The sequence below is a fragment of the Phascolarctos cinereus genome, unplaced genomic scaffold (genome assembly GCF_003287225.1).
Source record: "Phascolarctos cinereus isolate Bilbo 61053 unplaced genomic scaffold, phaCin_HiC Scaffold_4;HRSCAF=312, whole genome shotgun sequence".
Taxonomy (NCBI): Eukaryota; Metazoa; Chordata; class Mammalia; order Diprotodontia; family Phascolarctidae; genus Phascolarctos; species Phascolarctos cinereus.
Genome location: NW_027555847.1, coordinates 298,651,360 through 298,669,998, shown reverse-complemented (window position 1 = coordinate 298,669,998; position 18,639 = coordinate 298,651,360). Strand labels below are relative to the sequence as shown.

Here is an 18,639-nt window from a genome sequence, read left to right as displayed (position 1 = left end):
TCACCATTTATGTAAGAAGTACATTGCTGGAAAAGATAAACTAATACAACTAAAGGGAGAAAAAGTTTGCTATATGAGAAATTTTCTGTTAAGAAAGATAAAGACTGGAAAAATATAAATAGACTCTAAAATCTTGAACTCTTTAATTAAATAATATTTATATAACAGAAATAAAGAGTACCTATCAAAACTTTGAAGAGGCAAAATGAATGTATAAAGGGAAAAGGGTTAATTTCTCTATATTGTTGTTCATTGGTTTCAGTTGTGTCCAACTCTTCGTGACCCTATTTGAGGTTTTCTTGGCAAAAATACTGGAGTGGTTTGCCATTTCCTTGTCCAGCTCATTTTACAGATGAAGAACTGAGGCAAAAAAGTTAAGTGACTTGCCCAAGGTCACATAGCTAGTAAGTGTCTGGGGCTAGATTTGAACTCGTGAAGATGAGTCTTCCTTTAGGCACAGCACTCTATCCAACTGAGCCTCCTAGTTGCCCCAGTTTTTCTGTATAAGAAGTAGTAAGAGTAGGGACATCATCACTCCCAGGATGATAAAAACTAAAACTATAAGTACAACTTTAAAAAGATTCAGATAAATCTATGAATTATAGATTCATGGTACTTAATCATATAAGTTAATAGGGGAAATTGGTATTCAATTCAGTAAGCATTTGATAATTGCCTACTAAATGCCTTTACATTGGGGATACAAATACAAAGTGAAAATTGATTTCTTCCTTTAAGGAACTTACATACTACTGAGGAGTTTATAATAGTTGAATAAGAAAGTACAAGCTAATTTGAGGAGGGAGAAACCATTATTGACCAGAATGATCACGTAAGGCTTTTTATAGGTTGTAGTACCTTAGTTGAGTCTGAAGGAAGCTGAGGAGACCAGAGGCAGAGAAGAAGAAGGAGTATAATAATAGCTCATATTTACATAGTATTTGAAGGTTAGCAAAACACTTCATAGAATTATCTCATTTCATCCTCACAGAACTTTTTGACATAAATGCTGTTAGTAATCCTATTTTATAGATGTGTCTTAAAGGTTAAGACTTGCCCAGGGTACAGAGCCAGTTAGTATCTATCTTGGAATCTGAACCCATGTCTTTCTGACTAGCACTTTAAACCAAAAAAGTAAGAAAACAAAGATACACCACTTTCTTCAGGGAGCTCACATTTTTGGTGGGAAGATAACATGCAGCTACGTAGGTTTATACAAAATCACATACAAATCAAATACAAGCAAACCTTGAGGAAGGGGAAGGCACTGACAGCTGCAGGGGAGGGGATGCGGGGTGGGAGGGTCTAGGAAAGGCCTTCTACAGTAAGTGATGCTTGAGGCTGAGTCTTGAAGGAAATGGGATTTCCAGAGGCAGGGAGTACAGTTAACTATATGCTATGATATGCCCTGTAGTGTGGTGTGCTGAGATCTGGATGGACACAAATACCTTTGTATTGAATCCCTGAACTTTACTTTTCTGAGCCTCAGTGTGGCCTTACTGGTTCTTATCTAATAGATGAGGTCTAGCCAGCTTAGTTATCTGGTTTCCCAGCCCATAGTAGATTAGAGGCAGCAACTAAAATGGCATTGTGCTTGGTAATGGTTATAGTCGTGCAGAAGGTTGTTAGGGGCAGACGTAATGACAACAGGAGCAGGGATGGCTGAGGCAACACGAGGAAACAGAAAAGCTACAGTAAAAAAACAAACTCTGAACTGTACTGCACCAGTTGATAAGGACTCTCATCCTGATGGCCCTGAGTCATCATGAAAAAGTTAGATTATGTCCAGCATATTGCTTTTAAGACAGTTCACTGTATGGTACATTTTAGAAAGAGTCATCAAAATATTTTTTAAAAAAATTTTTAAATAAAAAAGATAAGCTTTAGTTACAGAGATGTGAAAACCTGTTATGTAAAACAACTCATGTCTTTTGAGATGTGAGATAAATGAGGGATAACTGTGTGTATATACATACGTACATGTATATAGATATACAGACTTTCATTCATTCATTTCTGATTTCATAATTAGGGCTGACAATAGCAAAAGACTTTGCAGTTAGTGGCAATAATTTTTTCTCCTAAATTTAAGGTCATTTGTGTAACTTTTTGTAAAGACAAGTTAAATTGATTTAGTCCTTTCCTTTCAGTCTGGTAGTACTAAAAGTGTCATTCATCTATCAATAGTATATTATGTTCTGCACTAAATTAGACCATGTCTATCCAGCTCTAAAATGCATGAATACAGGAAAGATTGGTGCCATCATACTTAGAGTTCCTTGTGGTGTAACTCCCTCCACCAAAGCAGAATGAAGTCTATTTGTGACTTAAAAGATAAGTCCCAGTGGGGTAGCTAGGTGGTACAGTGCACAGAGCTCCAGCCTTGGAGTCAGGAGGACCCAAGTTCAAATCCAGCCTCAGACACATAACACTCACCAGCTGTGTGACCCTGAGCAAGTCACTGAACCCCGATTGCCTCACCAAAAAAACCCAAAAAAACAAAAAAAGACTTCATTTATCATGAATAAATAAACCAGTGATGATGTCTCATTTGCAAGAACTGGCATAAAAAGATATCAATTAGAAAATGTACAAATGGAAAATAAGGCTGGTCATGAAGTGAAGATACATGAGACAGACAGCCTAGATGTTTCACTGATACCCAGAAAGAGTTAAAAATGCTAAACAAAAGCTTTCATCACCTTGGAGATTATCTGTGAAGGATGTATAAAATCCTATTCTAGATTCAGAAGGCACGAGTGGGTTATTCTGTGACTCTGCAGGGAGCCACTGTACACATGAAGTCATAAATCCACTAAGGCAGCCGAGCTGACAGTATGGTATAGAAGCTTCCAAAAGTCTGCAAGGCCTTTTCAGGGGGACCAGGACATCAAAACCATTTTCATAACAATACTAAGACATTTTAATTTCTAATATAGTGACTATCAAAAAATATAATCACATAAACAAAAGCTGTTTGAGGTCCTCAATAATTTTAAGAGTGTAAAAGATCCTAAGACCAAAAAAATTTGAGATCTCTTGCACTGAAGTCTTGATTAAATTCATCTATGCATTCAATAAGAATTTCTTTTTTATGATGAGTTGTTTTTTTTAAATTCAATAAAAATTCTATAAAACAAATGGTTTTTTATTCTCCCTCATTTTCCCCACTTCGCATATAAGCAGTAGCCAAGTTTTACTGATTCTGCTCCATAACATCTATTGTGTCTGTCTCCTCTCTTTTTTTTAAACTTTATTATTTTATTTTGATTTATCAACAATCAATCCATAAGCTTTTGAGTTTTAAATTTTTCTCCCCCTCCCTCCCCACCTCCCTTGCAATCTGATATAGGCTATACATATACATTTCTATTAAACATATTGTCACATTAGTGATGTTGTAAGAATTAGAACCAATAGGAGGAACCACCAGAAAGAGGAAACAAAACACAACAGAAGAAAAAAATAGCAAATAGTATACTTCGATCTACATTCAAGCTCCATAGTTCTTTCTTTGGATGTGGATAGCATTTTCCATCATGAAGCCTTTGGAGATGTCTTAGATCCTTGCATTGCTGAGAAGGGTTAAGTCTGTCAATATTAGTCATCGCATAACATGGCTGTTACTGTGTACAACATTCTCCTGGTTCTGCTTGCTCACTTCACTCAACATCAGATCATACAAGTCTTTCCAGATCTTTCTGAACTCTGCCTGCTTATCATTTCTTATAGCACAAAAGTTTTCCATTACATTCATCTACCACAACTTGTTCAGCCATTCTCCAGTTGATGGGCATCCTCTCAATTTCCACCACAAAAAGAGCTGCTATGAATATTTTTCAACAAGAATGTCTTAAGGATCTACTCTATGCCATGAACAATGTTTAGCTAGGCACTGGGTAAAAAAAGGCAAAATTGAAAAAATAGTTCCTGCCCTGAAGAAGCTGATATTCTATGTGGATGGGAAGAAGGCAATGCACACAGATAAGGAAGTACAAAATAAGATGCAAGTAAAGAGGGGGTTCATTCCATTCAAGTGAGATGTGTGCAAAAGTGTGAAGACAGGAGATAGAATACCAAGTACAAGGTACGCCAAAAAGGCTCATTTGATTGTAACAGAGAGGTCATAAAGGAGATTAATGAGCAATAATCCTGGAAAGATGGACTGGAGCCAGTTTGTGAAGTGTTTTAAATGCCAGACAGAGGTGTTTGTATTTTATCTTCGTGGCAATAGGGAACCCGTGGAACTTCTTGAGCAGAGGAGTAGCATGCTTCAGAAGTATAAATTTGAGTGTTGAATTGGAGCATGGAGAAACTAGAGGCACAAAGACCAATTAGGAGACAAATGTAATAATCTGGGGTGAGGCACAATAAATACTTAATCTCTGTAGTGGCCATGTGAGTCAAGAGAAGGGTATGAACTTGACAGATGTTGTCGATGTAGAATCAACAAAACTCAGCAACTGATTTGATAGAGGGGAGGAAGAAGAATGTAGAGTCAAGCTTGATTGACTAAGGGTTATAAACTTGATTGACTAAAAGGGTGATGGTACCCTCAACAGAAATAAGAAAGTTAGGGAGAGGGATGGAAGGTTTGGGAGAAAAGTTATGATTTCTTTTTTAATCATATTGAGTTTGAGGGGCCAATGTGACATCCAGTTGAAAATAATAACAATAACAACAACAAAAAAAGAACAGCTCACATTGACAAAAGATTTTAAGGCTTCAAAAGAACTTTTTTTAAAATAAATTTATTTATTTTTAGTTTTCAATATTCACTTCCACAAATTTTTGAGTTCCAAATTTCTCACCCTTCCCCCCACCCCAAGATGGCATGCATTCTGAATACCCTTCCCTGGTCTGCCTTCTCTTCTATCTCCCCCCTCCCTTCTCTTATCCCCTTCCCCTTCTATTTTCCTGTAGAGCAGGATAGACTTCTGTCCCCATTTCCTATATTTCTTATTTCCCAGTTGCATGTGAAAACATTTTTTTAAAAACATGTGTTTTTAAAACTTTGAGTTCCAAATTTTCTCCCTTCCTCCCTCCCCACCCACCCTCATTGAAAAGGCAAGCAACTCAATATAGGTTGTACATGTGCAGTTATGCAAAACACTTCCTTAGTACACATGTGAAAAACTAACTCTATTTCCCTTAATCCTATCCTGCCCCCCCCATTTATTCTATTCCTTCTTTTGACCCTGTCCCTCCTCAGAAGTATTTGCTTCTGATTACCCTCTTTCCCAATCTGCCCTCCTCTCTATCACCCCCTGCTCTCTTGTCCCCTTCTCCCCCTATTTTCCTGTAGGGTAAGACAGATTTCCATACCCAATTGAATGTGTATGTTATTCTCTCCTTAAGCCAAATCCTATGAGAATAAGATTCCTCATTCCCTCTCACCTTCCCTGTTTCCCCTCCACTGTGAAGACTTTTCTTTTCTGTTTTTTTTTGTGAGATAATTTACCCCATTCTACCTCTCCCTTTCTTCTACGAGTATCATTCTCTCTCATCCCTTAATTTTATTCTCCAGATATGACCCCTTAATCTTCAACTCACCCTGTGCCCTTTATCTATATATATATATACTACATACAATTTTTTTTCCTTCAACTACCCTAATACTGACAAAGTTCTCATGAGTTACAAATATCATCTTTCCATGCAGGAATGTAAACAGTTCAATCTTAATAAGTCTCTTATGATTTCTCTTTCCTGTTTACCTCTTCATGTTCCACTGGAGTCCTGTATTTGAAAGTCAAATTTTCTGTTTAGCTCTGGTCTTTTCATCAGGAATGCTTGAAAGTCCTCTATTTCACTGAATGACCATTTTTTCCCCTGAAGGATTATACTCAGTTTTGCTGGGTAGGTGATTCTTGGTTGTAATCCCATCTCCTTTGCCCTCTGGAATATTCTATTCCATGCCCTGCAGTCCTTTAATGTAGAAGCTGTTAAATCTTGTGTTATCCTGATTGTGTTTCCACAGTACTTGAATTGTTTCCTTCTGGCAGCTTGTAATATTTTCTCCTTGACCTGGGAACTCTGGAATTTGGCTATAATATTCCTAGGAGTTTTCCTTTGGGGATCTCTTTCAGGAGGAGATCTGTGGATTCTTTCAATTTCTATTTTGCCCTCTGGTTCTAAATATCAGGGCAGTTTTCCTTGATAATTTCTTGAAAGATGATGTCTAGGCTCTTTTTTGATCATGGCTTTCAGATAGTCCAATAATTTTTAAATTCTCTCTCCTGGATCTATTTTCCAGGTCAGTTGTTTTTCCAATGAGATATTTCACATTGTTTTCTAATTTTTCATTCTTTTGGATTTGTTTTACAGTGTCTTGATTTCTCATAAAGTCACTAGCTTCCAATTGCTCTATTCTAATTTTTAAGGAAGTATTTTCTTCAGTAATCTTTTGGACTTCCTTTTCCATTTGGCCAATTTTTCTTTTTAGGGCATTTCTCCTCATTGGCTTTTTGGACCTCTTTTGCCATTTGGGTTAGGCTTTTTTAAGGTGTTATTTTCTTCAGTATTTTTTTGGGTCTCCTTTAGCAAGCTGTTGACTTGTTTTTCATGATTTTCTTGCATCACTCTCATTTTCTTCCCAGTTTTCCTCTACTTCCCTTACTTGCTTCTCAAAATCCCTTTTGAGCTCTTCCAAGGCCTGGACTGATTCATATTTTTCTTGGAGGCTTTGGATGTAGGAGCTTTGACTTTGTTGTCTTCTTCTGGTTGTATATTTTGATCTTCTTTTTCACCAAAATAAGATAATATAGTCTGACTCTTTTTGCGCTGCTTGCTCATGATCCCAGCCAATTACTTGAGTTTTAAACTCTTTGTTAAGGTAAGAGTCTGCTTCCAATGTGGAGAGTGTACTGTCCCAAGCTTCAGGGGTTTGTGTAGCTGTTTTCAGAGATACTTGTAGGGACCTGTAAATTTTCAGTTCTTCCAAGGTGGTATGATAAGGGGTGAGGTGTTTACTCCTTTCCTGGCCTGTGACCACAAGTATTCCTTTCTGTCCTGTAACTGTGAGGAGGGGTTCCTCTCCACAGCCACTACAAGCTCCACCACGCCAGTGCTCCTCCTCACCCCAGCACTGCTGCCCAGAACCGTGACCCAGATCCAAAAACGACAAAGCAAGAGATTCCTGCCTCAGCACTGGCAAAGAGATCCCTGCAGTCCCTCTCTGATTAGCCACTGGATTCCTCCTCAGTCTGTGGGCCGGAAGCTCGGGAAGCAGCGGCCCCCACCCCCCCCCCAGGGCCAGGCTCTTGGGGAATGGAGCTGAAACCTCGCCTTCCTCTCTGACCACCGACAGACACAGACTTTTCCCACTGACCTGCTAAGTTGTCTTTGGCATTCGTGGATTGAAGAGTCTGGAAACTGCCACAGCTGCCCACGATTCAGTCCTCTGAGGCCTGCTCCAGGTTTGCTACGTCCTGTGCGCTCACGCTGTGCTGTGCTGCGCTCCCGGCGTGGCGCGATACACCTTTCTGATCAATCGTCCTGGTTGTCGTGGGCTGGAAATTTGTTTCACCCTGTCTTTTATTGGGTTCTGCTGCTTCAGAATTTGTTTAGAGCCATTTTTTTATGAGTATTTGGAGGGGTTTGGGGGAGAGCTCAAGCAAGTCACTGCTTTCACTCCGCCATCTTGGCTCCGCCCCACAAAAGAACTTTTTAAATGTTATCTCATTTGGTCCTCCCAACAACCCTGTCATGTAGATGCTATTATTATCTCCATCCTGTAGATGAAGAAACTTGAGTCTGAGAAAGGTTAAATGATTTATCCAGGGTCACAGAGTCAGTGTCTCAGAAAGTATTTGAATTCAAGTCTTTCTGACTGGAGGTCTAGCAGTCTATGTATTATGTCACTGAGCAGGTCCACAAGGCAGCTGATCATGTGAAGCTGATGCTCAAGAAAGAGGCTAGGGTTGGATATATACATCAGGTATTCATTTGAATGGAGATAATAATTAAGCCTATGGGAACTGAAATGGTCACCAGTAGAGAGAGGATAGAAAGAAGAGGATAGATTACATAGACTATAATATTATATTTCATTTTCAGAAACAAAAGCAAAGAAAAATGTACAGATGTCTTAATAGAGACCTTATTTGTGATTTTAAATTTTGTAGATTGTTACTGATTATGAATATAAGTAAATCATAAACAGATTTTTGTAGGCTTTGAGGTAGCATAATATGGTTGAAAGAACGGTAGTCAAGAGACCTGGATTCAAATTCTACCTCTATCAATAGCTTTGTAACTATTAGTCAATCATTATATTCCTCGCTTAAATTTCCTCATCTTTAAAAATGAATATAATAATAATGATAATACATAGCTCACAGAATTTTGATGAGGACCAAGTGAGATAATATATATGAAGTGCTTTGTAAAACTCAGAAGATTGTTTAAATGCAAATTATTATTATCATATTTAGACCATTTAAAATTTTCATAAGGAGAATTTCAAAAAGAAATTACTATGTAAATCCTTTAATAGACTCTATTATTCTGGTACTTCAATGCTATTTATTTATATTAGCCAGTATCCTCTTTACATGTATCTTCAACTCTTCAATGTCACCATTATTAATAATTATATTTTGACTAAATGCAAAATGGATGGTAATGTGTTCAGAACATTAATGCTAGAACATCTAGTGTTTGTCAGTAAAGGTGCAAATCTTAGCAGGGTCACCTTAGTTCTTGTGACTCCTTAGGTACATTGTGTCCCTAGGTGGGTATCTTTTGGATGAAGCCCTAGGCCCTGCACACCTGTCTACTCTGTGGGAACACATAAAATCCCATGGCAGCCTTCCCAAAAAAGAATTGCTCCAGATTTCTCGGCCAACCTTCTAGCCTTGGATTATGCAAAATCTGCCTCACCAAGTAGTGTCCTTTCTACTATATTAAAACAAGGGACTGCTATTTAAATAAGTTCCCAAAGGCTTACTGCAGGCACATCTATACCAGGAAAATGAGTCATAAGAACCTTTCAGATGTCTATTTGAATTGTACCAATCCTTAGCTTCCTTTAAAACAAAACAAAAAACAAGCAAACAAACTAATTAAAAACCCTATTTATGTCTTAAAGAATATTGATGGTGGCAGAAAACCAATATTATTTTCATTTGCATATCATCAAAGCCTTTTTATAGTTTTTAAAGTTTAACATAGTAGAGAGGCAGTGTAGCAAAGAGGTTAGAGAACTGGCCTTTGAGTTAAGAAAACCCTGCTTCAAATCCTGTTTCCGACGCACTGTAATTATGTAACCATGGGTAAGTCACTTAATGTCTAAGACTATGAATTAATGACTAGCTTCCCCTCTGAATTAGGCAGGAAGATGCCACAGCAGGAACTCCTTATACATATGAAATCACAGATCTGGACAAAAAGGGCAGAGCAGAACCACCGAGAGAGAAAATACTAGAATACTGTTTTATAAAGCTGTACGCATCCTGCTTTTGCATGGGTGGGACAGACATTTACATCTTAATATTAGCATTAAAAACATTCTTAGATTAATCAAATCATGGCCTTAAAATTGGAGTTTCAAGATAAAGAAATAATGGAGTAGGTCTTCCACATTCCCTGGTTTTTGAAGTGTAAATAGATGAGTGCAAAGTCGATTCAAAGACAGTGATTAATTTAATTTCTTTTAAACCATTTAAAAATTTAGGACTTTTTTTGCTGAGAGCCAATGAATTCTGAGTGATTGGGATTTTATCCTTAGTGTTGGCACCCAGTTGAATGAAGTTGCCTTTAAAACTCATAATTATCACTGTCGTAATTACATAACTGTTACCTGCAGATAAAAAGAATAATTAGCATAGGTAAGTTTTTGTAGCACGATTTACCATTTTTATACTTGCAAAATACCATCTCTATCCCTGAATGTCTCTATTTAACGAAGCCACCTGGTTTTCTGACAATAAGAGATGTCAGTATGATTTTTCTCTTACAAAGGAGATACCAGTTGGTCCAAATAATGAAAATAATGTCAAGCAAAAAATAATCCATTTACTTAATACAGAAATTAAAGATGAACACAAACTTTTGATTGAGAAAGCTACCGTTTTTGCTTAGTTAATATGATGGCTTCATAAAGTATGCCAAATGGCCCAACATAAGATTGGTGAAATTAAATATTTCTCAATACTGAGCACTAGAAGCTAATCAGTCTTCCTTCTTTTATGGCCCTAGTGCTTTTCTCAGTAACACTAGCTGTTTGCTCATGGATTTTAAAGCAGCGCTGTTTTCTTTCTGTTCCCACAGGTCTTGGCCTGGCTATTCTTTCCCATGTCTTCTGTGCCAGGTATTCTATGTTTGCTGCTAAGCTTCTGACTCACATGATGGCGGCCTCTTTAGGTACTCAGGTAAGCCGACTAGATCTTTCAGAGGTTTCAGCAAGATGATCAGTTTGTTTTCCATGGTGATCCATAAAGTTCTTCCACTGGTCATGTGATTTGGATGTTCAGTTAGAATGTAACCTAATCCTAGTAGAGAGACAGCTTTCTTTCTTTTTGTAGGGGACAGAGAAGTCAGGAAGTAAAAATGTGCAAAATTTTCTTTGATTCTTGTTACACTGAGAAAGACTTGAACCTCACAGAAGAAAAAGTGGATGGAAAGTCCTTTGAACTTTTCTTCCTGGGCCAATTTTTACTAATACTAACACATTTTATTTTATCTTGTTGAATAAACTATTAACTTAGATGCCCTGCTATAAATTTACCTTGTTATACAGGTGTTTAAAAATCCTATAAATAATAAAACATAGGAATTATCTACCAACTGTCTACTTTCATCTCATGTTACAAGGTTTAATATATCCGTATGTATTTCAAATTGCCTTCTTTGTTTTTGTGCCTATTATAGTGGACAGGACATGACCATAATCCTTTTACTTCAAATTACATGTTTAGAAGCTTTTCTAAGTTTTTTTATAAGATGATTTCGTTCCCTCATGTTGACATTATATTTTTAAGATGACAAAAATATACCTTATTGAGAAGTATTATTTTCTTAAATGTTATTAGTTGCTGAATAACTATGGAATGAATGAGTGAACATTGAATGGAGAAATTGGGATATAAAATAGATATTGAGACATAAAAATAACAGGAGATTTGATTCAGGTTTCTCTTCTTATTCTAGCAGTGGGAATGGCATAGTGCAGGTTTCATAACTGCATTTTATTTTTTAGGGAACAAGTTAAGTGCTGAATTCCAAGCCAAGTGCTCCAGATTATGTTTTAAGAGTACCTGTGAAAGAAATAAAGTGGCAGCTGTTGTCCAAAAAGTGACTTGACCTGAATTTGACAAGGTTATTTATATTGGCTTGGTAACCTGTCTAAGCTGTCTGATCTTGCGTATGTCCCTTGCATGTAGCATCTCAGAAACTTGCCTTCCATAATTAGTTTACTTGGCTGTGTTCATCGCCCACTCTGGTGATTTTTGGCAGTGGTATTGGTACTAGGCTTAATTATAGCACCGTAGGATTACAGGCAACTACTCAAAAGTCCTAGCAGACAAATTTGCTCATGTCTAGGGATGTGCAAGGGATACCTAGGATTTGCATCACTTGTGCTCACAGCAAAATACCAGAATCAAATACTCTGTATTTTGGAATCCAGAAGTGCTCTTTTGAAAAATTGTTAAATGAGATCCATTTAGAATGACCAGCAAAATTATAAATTGTTCTGCTGTTGATAAAAATCATAAAATAGTTGTTGTACTATTTTTTTCTAATGCAGGTTTTCTTTAACACTAGTTTGGGGGAGGGGAGGTGATTTTATCTATGTTTTTTCATTGGTGGATTATTGGCATCCAAAATGTATTCTGATACTTAAAAAATCATTCTTTGGATACTATCACATGAATATGGCCTCAGACACTTAATGGTTTTGTGACCCTAAGCAAATCACTTAACCTTTGACTGCCTCAGTTTTCTTAGCTGTAAATTGGCAATAAAAATAGCACCTACTTCTCAGGATTGTTGTTAGATGGTGTTTGTAAAATGCTTTGCAAACCTTAAAGCATTATATAAAAATGCTAGCTTATTATTGTCTCCCATAATCAGACCTCTTAAAAAAATCAGCAAATTAGTCTGAAGTGACTGCCTAACCTCTCTTATTTTTCAATCCACGATACGTAATGCCACTTTCGGTGGTATCTAACATAAAAACAAGCTTTCTAGATGTCATGACACCTGATTGAAGTATCTTTGGAATTTGCTCTGAATCTCACTTTAGGGTCAACTCTTGTTTGAGGAATCCCAGAGATGTTAGGATAGTTCTAAGTTCTCCATCAGATCATTGATTTGTTGTAGGGAGGGTACAGGAACCTAGGTTGTTTGGAATGCCTGGTCCCCATCCTAGAGGAACACTGACCTAAGAGAAAACCCCATGAAAGACTTAGCATCATTCTAGTCCTGGAGAGACTCTAGTAATGAATGAATCTAACGAAACCTCCCTATTTGGGATCTATACTGTTATCTGGACAAAGAATTCTTAAATCTTTTTTTGTGCCCTGGATCTCTTTGGCCATCTAGTGAAGTCTTTAGCTAAGTATTTTTAAATAATCAAAAGAAATGCTAAATTTCAGTTAGAGGTTAGAGAAAATAAAGACACACACACACACACACACATTTTCCCTTTTTCAGGTTCACAAACCCCCTGAAATAAAGGCCCATGTACTGTAGTTTAAGAACCAGTGATCTAAAAAGAAAATCAAATTACCAGTATCAAAAAATGAGAAAGATGACTTCACAGCCAATGAAGAGGAAATAAAAGCAATTATTAGGAGCTATTTTGCCCAACTATATGTCAATAAAACTGACAATCTAAATGAAATGGATTAATATTTACAAAAATATAACTTGCCCAGAAGAACAGAACAAGAAATACTTAAGTATCTCTATTTTAGAAAAAAGGAAAAAAACAAGCCATAAATGAGCTCTCTAAGAAAAAATCCCCAAGGCCAGATGGATTTACAAGCAAATTCTATCAAACATTAAAGAACAATCAATTCTAATGCTACATAAACTGTTTGAAAAAATAGGTAAAGAAGTCCTACATAATTCCTTTTATGACATAAAATGTGGGTTTGATACCTAAACCAAAGAGAATCAAAACAGAGAAACAAAACTATAAATCAATTTTCTAATGAATAATGATGCAGAAATTTTTAAATAAAATTCAACTGAGGAGATTACAGCAATGTATCACAAAGATCATATACAATGACCAATTTGCATTTCTGCCAGGAATGCATGGCTAGTTCAATATTAGAAAACTATAATTGACCGTAACAGTAATAAAAATAATAAAAATCACATGATTATGTCTATGATGCAGAAAAAGCATTTGACAAAATATGATAACCATTCATGTTTAAAAAAAGAACACTAGAAAGCGTAGGAATAAGTGGAACTTTCCTTAAAATGTTAAGTATTAATCTAATTAAAATCAAGAACAAGTGTTATCTGTAATGGGGATAATAAGCAGGAAGCATTTCCAATAAGATCAGGAGTAAAGCAAAGACATCCATTGTCACCATTACTTTCTGCAGTATTATACTAGAAATGCTAGCTATAGGTATATGACAAGAAAAAGAAATTGAAGAAATGAACATAAACAAATTAGGAAACAAAACTGTTACTCTTTACAGATGGTAAAATGGTTTAACTGGAGAACACTAGATTGTTAACTAAAAAACTAATTGAAATAATTAACAACTTCAGCAGTTTCAAAATTTAAAATAAATCTACAAAAATCATCAGCATTTCTGTATATTACCAATAAAAACCCAGCAGGAGAAGACAGAAAGAGAAATTACATTTAAAATAACTACAGACAGTCTAAAATACTTAGGAGTCTACCTATCAAGATACACACAGGAACTATATGAACACAATTACAAAATATTCTTTTTTTTTTGCTACAGAAATGGGAGCTATTTATTCACTTTTCAAGGCAATATATTCTGTTATTAGACAGCTCTAATCATCCAAGGGTCAGATCTAGGAGGTGTGAATGAAAGCCATGATATCAGGAGTGATTTCTTGATAAACAAAGCTACCCCAAACTTGAATGGGTGGCCTGGGGGACCCCTTGAGGCAGCATGATGGTACAGTGGATGGAACGATGGTTCTGAAGTCAGGAAAACCTGAGTTAATATCCAGCTTCAGATACTTCTTAGATGTGTGACCCTGAAGCAAGGCATTCAACCTCTGTCTGCCTTAGTTTTTTTTTTTAATTGTATAATGTGAATCATAGTAGTACTTCCCTTTCAGGGTTGTTAGGATCAAATGAGATAATAATTATTTTGCTTGCCTTTTCTTTTTTTTTCTTTCTTGTTTTTCAGTTTTCAACATTCACTTTCACAAGATTTTGAGTTCCAAATTTTCTCCCAACTCACCCCTCCTCCTACCCCAAGATGGCATGCATTCTGAATACCCCTTCCCCTAATCTGCCCTCCCTTCTATCTCCCCCACTCTCATCCCCTTCTCCTTCTATTTTCCTGTAGGGCAGGATAGATTTCTATACTCCATTTCCTGTATTTCTTATTTCCTAGTTGCATGTGAAAACAATTTTTTTAACATGTATTTTTAAAACTTTGAGTTCCAAATTTCTCCCTTCCTGCCTCCCCACCCACCATCATTGAAAAGGCAAGCAACTTGATCCAGGTTATACATATGTAGTTATGCAAAACACTTCAATAGTAGTCATGTTGTGAAAAACTAACTATATTTCCTTTAATTCTATCCCACCCTCCATTTATTTTATTCTCTCTTTTGACCCTGTCTCTCCTCAGAAGTGTTTGCTTCTGATTACTCCCTCTCCTAATCTGCCCTCCCCTCTATCATCCCCCTACTCTCTTGTCATTTCCCCCCCTCCTATTTTCCTGTAGGGTAAGATAGATTTCCATACCCAATTGAGTGTGTATGTTATTCCCTTCTTAAGCCAAACCTAATGAGAATATGATTCACTCATTCCCTCTCACCTTCCTCCACTTCCCCTCCATTGTAAAAGCCTTTTCTTGTCTCTTTTATGTAAGATAATTTACCCCATTCTACCTCTCCCTTTCTTCTTCTCCTAGTATAATCCTCTCTCACCCCTTAATTTTATTCTCCAGATATCACCCCTTCATCTTCAACTCACCCTGTGCCCTATATCTATCTATCTATCTATCTATCTATCTATCTATCTATCTATCTATCTATCTATCTATCCATCTATCCATCTATCTATCTATATACACACATATAATTTTTTACCTCCAACTACCCTAATACTGACAGAAGTCTTATGAGTTACAAATATTATCTTTCCATGCAGGAATGTAAACAATTCATCCTTAATAAGTCCCTTATGATTTCTCTTTCCTGTTTACATCTTCATATTTCACCTGAGTCTTGTATTTGAAAGTCAGATTTTTTATTCAGCTCTAGTCTTTCCATCAAGAATGCTTGAAAGTCCTCTATTTCACTGAATGATTATTTTTTTCCCTGAAGGATTATACTCAGTTTTGCTGAGTAGGTGATTCTTGGTTGTAATCCTATCTCCTTTGCCCTCTGGAATATTGTATTCCATGCCCTGTGGTCCCTTTATGTAGAAGCTGCTAAATCTTGTGCTATCCTGATTGTGTTTCCACCATACTTGAATTGTTTCTTTCTGGCTGCTTGCAATGTTTTCTCCTTGACCTGGGAACTCTGGAATTTGGCTACAATATTCCTAGGAGTTTTCCTTTGGGGATCTCTTTCAGGAGGTGATCAGTGGCTTCTTTCAATTTCTATTTTGCCATCTGCTTTTCCTTGATAATTTCTTGAAAGATGATGTCTAGGCTCTTTTTTTGATCATGGCTTTCAGATAGTCAAATAATTTTTAAATTCTCTCTCCTGGATCTATTTTCCAGGTCCATTGTTCTTCCAGTGAGATATTTCACATTGTCTTCTATTTTTCATTCTTTTGGATTTGTTTTACAATGTCTTGATTTCTTATAAAGTCACTATCTTCCAATTGCTCTATTCTAATTTTTAAGGAAGTATTTTCTTCAGTAATCTTTTGGACTTCCTTTTCCATTTGGCCAATTTTGCTTTTTAAGGCATTTTTCTCCTCATTGGGTTTTTGGACCTCTTTTGCTATTTGTCACCATGCCAGCACTCCTTGCCCCAGGACCGCCACCCAGAACTGTGACCCAGATCCAAGTACAGGCAAAGCAAGAGATTCCTGCCTCAGCACTGGAAAAGAGATCCCTGCAGTTCCCCTCTGATCAGCCACACAATTCCCCCTCAGTATGTAGCCAGAAGCTCCGGAGGCAGCTGCCCCCCGGGGCCACACTCTGGGACTGGAGCTAGGACCAAGCTTCTCTCTCTCACCTCAGTCACAGACTTTTCCCACGGACTTTCTAAGTTGTCTTTGGCATTCATGGGTTGAGAGGTCTGGAAACCACCACAGCTGTCCGTGATTCATCCCTCTAAGGCCTGCTTCAGGTTCACTGAGGCCTGTTTTGCCTTCATGCCCACACCAAACTGTGCTCCTCTCCCCACCTGGTGTGATATACCTTCCTGATCAACCATCCAGGTTATCTTGGGCTGGAAATTTGTTTCACTTTGGTTTTTTGTGGGTGGCTTAGCAGTACTAAATTTCAGACAATTCTACAAAGGTCTAATCATTAAAACTGTTTGGGACTGAGTAAGAAATAGAGGATGGAAATTGGAACATATTAGGTACACAATATATGGAAGCAAATCAGTACTGTAACCTAGTGTTTGATAAACCCAAAGATCTCAGCTCTTGGGGCAAGAACTCACTGTTTGACAAAAACTCTTGGGAAAACTAGAAAGTAGTCTGGCAGAAACTAGGCATAGACTAAAATCTCACACCATATACCAAGATCAGTGCAAAATGGATGCATCATTTAGATGTACAGAGTGATATCACAAACAAATTATTGGAGCAGGAAAGAAATTGACTATCAGATTTGTGGATAAGGGAAGAGTTCATGATGATTAAACAAGAAAGACATTCACAGAAATAAAATGAATAATTTTGATTATATAAAATTAAAAGTTTTCACACAAACAAAACCAATGCAGCTAAAATTAGAAGAAAATATGAAACTGGGGGTAGAGGAATCTGATAAACCTCACTTCTAAAATATATAAGGAACTGAGTGAAATTTACAAGAATAAGAGCCATTACTCCAATTGATAAATGGTGAAAAGATATGAATAGATTGTTTTCTGTGGATGAAATTCAAGCTATCAATAACCAAATGAAAAATTACTTTGGATCACTAATAATTAGAGAAATGCAAATGAACACAACTCTGAGCTCCTGCCTCACCCTCATCAGATTGACTAAGATGACAAAGAAGGAAAATAACAAATACAGGAGGGGCCATAGGAAAACAGGTACACTAATGCACTGTTGGTACAGATGTGAACTAATTCAGCCATTCTGTAAAGCAAGTTGGAACTATGCCCCAAAAGGCTATTAAACTGTGTATACCCTTTGAAAACCAGCAATACTACCATTAGGAGTATACCCCAAAGGGGTCAAAGAAATATGAAAAGGGCTTATATGTAAAAAATATCTATAGCAATTATTTTTGTGGTGGCAAAGAATTGGAAATTGAGGGGATGCCCATCTTTGGGGAATGGCTGAATGAATTATGGTATGTGAATGTAATAGAATACTGTTGTGCTATGAGAAATGATAAAGTGTATGGTTTCAGAAAAACCTGGAAAGACCTGTATCAAATGATAGTAAAATGATCAGTACCCAGAGAACAAGCTATATAGTTTGGTTGCAGTCAACTTTGAATGATGTAGTAACACTGATCAACACTATGACCCACCATAAATTCCAGAGGACTCATGATGAAACGGGCTATATACTGCCAAATAGAGAGTTGTTGGACAGAGATTGCTGATTGAACCATATTTTTCTTTCTTTCTTTTTCTTGCCCTTATTTGGGAACATGGCTAATGTGGAAATCTGTTTTGCATAACTATGTATATTTTTATAGGTTTTATTTTTCTTGTCATCTCATGGAATAAGGGAGGAGATAAGAGAAGGCAAAGGATTTGAAACTGAAAATAAAAGAATAAAAATGTCTCTATTTAGAAGTAAAGAATCTATGATCTAGGACCAAGCTGTGATGGCCTTTGGGAAGAAGTAGATGAGGTCAGCTCTGCCCAGTTAGTAGAAAAAAAGCACTGAGTACAGGTCAGATGGACTCCTTGGTTAACCAACAAATAGCTATGTCACTTAATGTCTAGTTTCAATTAGTTCATGTACAAAATGAAGAGGTGGGACTAAATTGTTTCATAGGGCCCTTTCTAACTCTAAAAAACTATTTTGTTTTTTGTTTGCGTTTTTCCTGACTTAATAGCATCTTTTTTTTTAACTTTGAAAATCAGTTCCTGTAAGAAACCTGCAGATGGCAGTAGAGCCTTTTTGCCAAATTGACAGTTTATTTAAATTACATTTGAAGCATCTGCATGTATATTTGTTTTACATATATGCACATACGTGTATATGTATGCATACACACATATGTATATATACACACATATATGCATGTATACATACATTGTGTGTGTGTGTGTGTGTGTGTGTGTGTGTGTGTGTGTGTG

At 36.8% G+C, this 18,639-nt stretch overlaps 1 protein-coding gene across 1 annotated transcript in view; it reads left to right on the top strand.

The window, feature by feature from the left end:
• The window catches only part of ADGRV1 (adhesion G protein-coupled receptor V1), a 712,618-nt gene that overhangs the window by 302,208 nt on the left and 391,771 nt on the right, over positions 1-18,639 (top strand). The window contains 1 exon segment of the mRNA XM_078151750.1: positions 10,273-10,373. Coding sequence (XP_078007876.1) covers positions 10,273-10,373 — 101 coding nt within the window.